The 5,870-nt window shown below is 30.7% G+C and overlaps 1 protein-coding gene across 6 annotated transcripts in view; it reads left to right on the top strand.

Moving 5' to 3' along the window:
• Nucleotides 1–5,870, top strand: part of TDRD3 (tudor domain containing 3) — a 147,347-nt gene that overhangs the window by 111,626 nt on the left and 29,851 nt on the right. For all 6 annotated transcript variants that reach the window (XM_023525124.1, XM_011381013.2, XM_023525133.1 and 3 more), the window contains one exon: nt 899–1,024. In XM_023525124.1, coding sequence (XP_023380892.1) covers nt 899–1,024 — 126 coding nt within the window. The remainder of the gene's footprint in view (nt 1–898; nt 1,025–5,870) is intronic.

Below are 5,870 nucleotides of genomic sequence, written 5' to 3'. Positions count from 1 at the left end.
TACTCCTAGGTACCTAAACAGATAAATTGTTAAATCGTCGTTGTTAAATAAATTATAAGTTCTTTATGAGTTTATAATGTGCTTTAGTTCCCAGCGCCAAATAAAACTGGGTAAACTAATGACATAAAAGCGTCTGGTCTTGCAGTGTCTCAAATCCTATAAATCCTGGATAGGAGTCATGTGCTTACTCTTTACCTGAGATCCTCACCTTACCCTAGCTGCCTGTGATGATGGCAGCAAAGAGCGTTTTTCTTTGAGATGTATTTTTGTCATATATTTCTGTTTTTTTAAGTAAATTGCTCTGTAGTTATATATTCTGATTAGCACATAAGACTTGTCTGTTAGTCAGAGGGCTTCAGTGGCTACAACAAAACATGACACTAGTTTTTTTTTTTACACCCATTAGCATGTGAATATTCTTCTCTACAGACCCTCTTAGTTCTGTCTTGAAACCTTACTACTCTTCAGAATTCACATGGATGAGATAATTTATCTTTTTTTTAGCCAATTTATGATTATCCATAGGTAAGTTTTCTTTTATAAAAATATTATTCTCTTATAAATTATTGTCTTTAAAATACTGCAATTTTGAAAGTAGCTAAGAGTAAATCTTAAAAGTTCTCATCACAAAAAGAATTCTGTAACCATCCATGGTGATGGATGTTAACTATACTTAATGTGATAAACATTTTACACATATTCATGTATCAAATCACTGCGTTGGACACCTAAAACTAATACAACATTATAAGTCAGTTATATCTCAAAAATTAAGTTAAAAAATTGCCTTTCAAAAAAAAATTACAGTCCAACACCTTGATGATTTGCATTTCCATCAAATATTACCCTTTGAGACAATGTCGATTGTCGTATCTAAAACTTCTTTTTGTCTCCTCAGTTTTACCGAGCAGAAGTCGAAGCTCTCCATTCTTCAGGGATGACAGCAGTTGTTAAATTCATTGATTATGGAAACTACGAAGAGGTGCTGCTGACCAACATCAGGCCCGTCCAGACAGAGGCGTGGGTACGTGATCCAATTTCTGCACACAGGCTTAAGCTGTTTTGAAGAAAATACATAGCTCTAAAAGAGAAGTCGTAGTAATAATGAAATTTGCCAGTGAAAAAATATTTGAATTTGCTTAAAACTGGCTCCCCCTAAAGTAAGATTTTAACTTAATAATTACACTGAACTATAATAAAAATGAAAACGTTGGAATTACTTTTCTTGTATATGCTTTATTATCTTATGCTTTGGAAATAGGTGCCCTTATTTATATGTTGCCAAAAGTTTGTATATGTAAAATGAGTTTTTATGCATATTTTCTTCTTTCCTAGTTTGTTACTTTAACAAATGAGGTCCAGCAGTTGTCAAATTTAAATCTCAGTTGGATACATGTATATTCTTTATTATTTTAGTTACATGTAAAATTAAGAAAAACATTTTAAATCATATGAATTCTCACTGTATACACTGTACACATGTATATGTACAGATTAAGTATAAATATCTACTTATAATTATTTGAGTAATTTTGTTGCCAAATGTTATATTGAAGCTGTGTGATAATTTTGATGATGTAATTTAGAATGTTTTGGCCTATGGAGTCCATTTCATACAGAACTTACGTGACTATATAGATAGATTCTCAACTACATTTAGGCAAAAACAGGAGGACAAGGCATGTTAAAATTAGTTTTATAACTTCTTTTATTTCCTTTCTTCAGTTTGTGGGTAGTTGTTAATAAACTTATCATTAGAAGCTTATTTTATTGCTATTTTCCTAAAATTTTTAAATATACTAGAAAATTATGTCATCCAACAGTTTTCATTATTGAAGCATGTGTTGTTTTCCCATGAGCTGCTTTCTTTTTCTTTTTTTTGATCTTATTACATTTTCCTGTAATGCCCTCAGTGTAATGCCCTTCCACGCCTCCCCGCCCCCCGCCCCAAAATAAAACAACAACGAAAACCTAGTAGCTGTAATCATGGCTTAGGCTATGGATGTTGGTTCTTTACATTTTTACTCTAGAAAAAAACTATTCTATATAATTTATCACCTTTTATTTTGCAATATAATATCACTAATGGTTCATATGTTAGATTAAGAGGTCCTTTCCCTTACTCTCATTCTCTAAAGTTTAACCACTTTTTCCCAAAAAGGCTGAAATACCATCGTCCATATCTAATTTATGTCTGTCTTTCTTTCTTTGGAGAAACTTGTACCCATATTTTTGCCCTTTTGATTTTTACATGATGACTGTTTGCATTCTTTTTTCCACTAATGCTCACATCTTTATCTAGTTTCAGTGATCAAGTAATTATTTACCGAATCTATATTTCTAGAAGTTCAATCTGGTCTCCTGTTCGTCACGTGCTCCCAAATGTTTTTAGCCATTGCACTTAAAGGTTATAATAGATTTTTACATTTAGTTTTCTTTTAATTTTTTAAAGAGATTTCATAACAGATTAATTTTGTTCTTTTCTCCCTAAAGAGAAATTTACTTTTCTTACTTCGTTGCTTCTTTACTTCCTTTTTATGTTCCAGGGTGGCCATAAGTGGTGAGCACATTTGCCATCCTCACAGTAGCTCTTTCATTTAGAGACATTGTGTACTGAAGTGATCATTTTCTTTCCATAGTCAGTGACTTCCTTTTTCTCCCTTAATGATCCTCATTGCTTTATCATTGATTTTAGCCCTGTGTAAACTTAACTGGATGATAACTTTATCAGATGTCACAGCCCGTGCAGTGATTCTGCTCTGAACTACAGCAATACTTTCATATTCTTCATAAACCTTTGTGAATACTTATCTATGCATTATTTTGCTGGGGTTTTTTTTTTTTTTCTATTTATTTTTTCTACAGTCAGCTCTAAAATCTTTTTTATAAGATACTGGAAGAAACAGGATAGAATCACTGAATCTTTAAGAGATTATGGTATTTCTTTTCTTCTACTTACAAATAATGAAGTGATTATTGATGTTTTATGATTTTGCATAAATTAATATAACATGTTTTTAGATCATGAACATCATTTTTGAGCATAAGATGGTCCTTTCTTCTTTATCTGCATGAATAATTGAGTTATTGATATATAGATGATATAATTGATATATAGATGCCACCAGCTTAACATACCTTAACTCATCTCCATTTAAAAAAAAATACATGTGTGCATCTATACATAAAAAGCCCCTGAAGAAAAATAGTCTATGCGCCTATCAGTATATTTAATGTAGGGTTAGTGATGAGCTCTCTTAGCCTCTGAGAATATTAATGTTGGGGTGTATGAGCACTTTTTCTTTTTTTAACTGGGGAATTGTAACAACTTTCAAGTTAATCAAAAGCAAAATGTTCACTGTACCAGTAAGAAGGTAACACTAATTGGCAAGTCATACTAGAAAAATCAAAGGGCCAAAAAGGTGCAGCAAAGTTGTTAGAAGCCCGAACACAATTATTCACTCACACTATGGATTGTGTAATTTTTAATTTTTTAACTACATGTGTGCATTATAATTTTTAATTATGAAATGATGTATCTTTTATTAAGGTTTATGTTTGTTATTGGCCCCAAATTTTGGAAAATTTCTTATTTTCCTAAATGTAGCAATGATCATGTGTTGAAGATTTTTTTAATAGTCTGCAGGAAAAACAACCCCCAGAAACCTGTATATAAACCAAAAGCCTTTTTAGAAATCAGTTGCCTGTATTTTCTCTTAAAGGTGTAAGGATAAATCATTAAATAAAAAGTATGAAATATTAAGAGACTCAGTGACTAAGTTAATAATAGTCTCTTGTATGGAAAATTACAAATCTAGTCAATAGTTTGTATTAATATTTTTCTCATGAAGTTTAGGAAATATTTGCCTTAAATCTTTCTGTAGACCAAAAATCTGTTTTTCCTTTCAATCTGGATACACCTTTTTATTTCCAGAACATATTCAGTGATGATATTTTAGATGGCAAAAATTTATGTTCTGATTATGATTAAATACTGTATTTCCTCTAAAATGATTTACTAAACTTTTTGGTAAGTCATTCCTGATTTTTTTGTTCTACCTAGATTTCACCTGATTCTTTTAGGTGTTATAAAATATCCTGTCTTAATTTTAGTGTCTTTATCATAATGAACTCTAGTTTTCACATATAATGTGAGGTTCACAGCTCAGTCTTAAATGGATAAATGCTCTAAACCTTTTCTCAATGTTTTTGGAACATTGTAGGATTTTTCTCATTAAAGTAAATGAAGCATTAGGAGTCTCATTTTATTTTTAAAATTATATAGGGAGAAAACCAGACTGTGTATTATACATTTCTGACTACTATATGAGAAAACATTAGGGGCAAAGAAACCTGGTATTAATGGTCCCTGCAGGCCCCTTCCAAATTGGTTGCTTTTAACTCTAAAACTAACACTAAAGAACCGATTAAAAGATGCCACAGGCAATACCCTGGCCCTGCTGCTCAGACATATCTTTTGTGTTTTTAGGGTGTTTTTGCTTCCGAATCACTTTTCTAAACCTGGAAAAACACTGTTAAGTCCTAATTTTCCAAGTATGTTATGACCTGAATTCCATCAAGACTTTTATATCCCAAGAAATGTTTTAGAACATGCTCATTTCTAAACTTTCTTTTTAAAAGTTCATAGTATTTGCTTCTTATTATTAGGAAATGATCATTGTTTGACTATTGTTTCAACTAGAAAAATTATTGTGCAGATAATGGTTAGTTCTAAAACCTTTACATACACATCATCTTGTACAGTAATTCTGGAAAGTAACTGATGATTGTTGTTGTCTTTTAGATGATTATTCTTAACTGATTTTTTGTAAAGTATTCATTTAGTCAACAAATATTTATTGTGCATCTATTAGGTGCCCGGCAGTATTCTAAGTGAAGGATACATATTTGTATGCAAAACACAAAATTCCTGCCCAATGCACAAAGTTAAAGTTATAGTTCCAGTTATGCGAAACAAATACCTCATTGGAGTCCTTATTCTTACTTCCTGAAGCTTTAAAACAAAATACAAATGGTGAAAATCTTGTTTACTGAAGTTTTAATTTAAATAATGTTCAGGTCTTTATTTTATTCCACCTTGTTTGAAGATAAAATTAATGTGGAGGAAGAAAGTATGACTTAATGTATTTTATCTATTTAAAAATTTCTTATTTATTTTATTTCATCTATTTTGAGAGTAAAATTTGTTTTTAGGAGGTTTCAGGTTCTGTTATTTTAATAATTATAATATGTGTATATTTCAGGTTTTAGCATACTTTGAGGAAACTGTCTCAAGTTTTAGTTTTGAAATAACTTTGTACAAAATTTATTTTATAATGGCATCCGAGGAAGCACATTTGGAAGTTACCTTTTCAAATTCAAATAATGTCATGAAAGCCATAAATTAGTCTACACCTAATGAAATTATTTAAAAGAAGCATAACCAAAAAACCCCTAACCTAATTAATGAGGGAGGAGATTGAGAGTTGTGATAAAGAAATTAATGAGTTAAAGTGGATCCTAAATGTATTAGAACAAGGTCATGTTAGTAAGTTTAATGACATAGTGATAAAGTTAGGCTGTATGTAGTTTGTATTTGATATCAAAAGGCATAATAGATATTAAAATGTGGACAGTCATTTAGAAACCATTAACTTCATAGGAAACAGTGAGGTTCTGCCAATTAGTATCCAGTAAAAAGTGCAAGCACCTGTTTGATCATAGTCTGGAAGGTTTTTCATTCTTGCTGGTAAATTCTTAAATTAGTGGGTATAATTTTCCATACTTAAATTTTTTCACTAAAAACATACTAAGGTCACTGAAATACATTTTTTTCCACCATGCTTATTTTGGGAAACTTCCCTTTCAAA

Source organism: Pteropus vampyrus, unplaced genomic scaffold (assembly GCF_000151845.1).
Source record: "Pteropus vampyrus isolate Shadow unplaced genomic scaffold, Pvam_2.0 Scaffold13, whole genome shotgun sequence".
NCBI lineage: Eukaryota > Metazoa > Chordata > Mammalia > Chiroptera > Pteropodidae > Pteropus > Pteropus vampyrus.
This window is presented reverse-complemented; position numbering and strand designations above follow the sequence as displayed.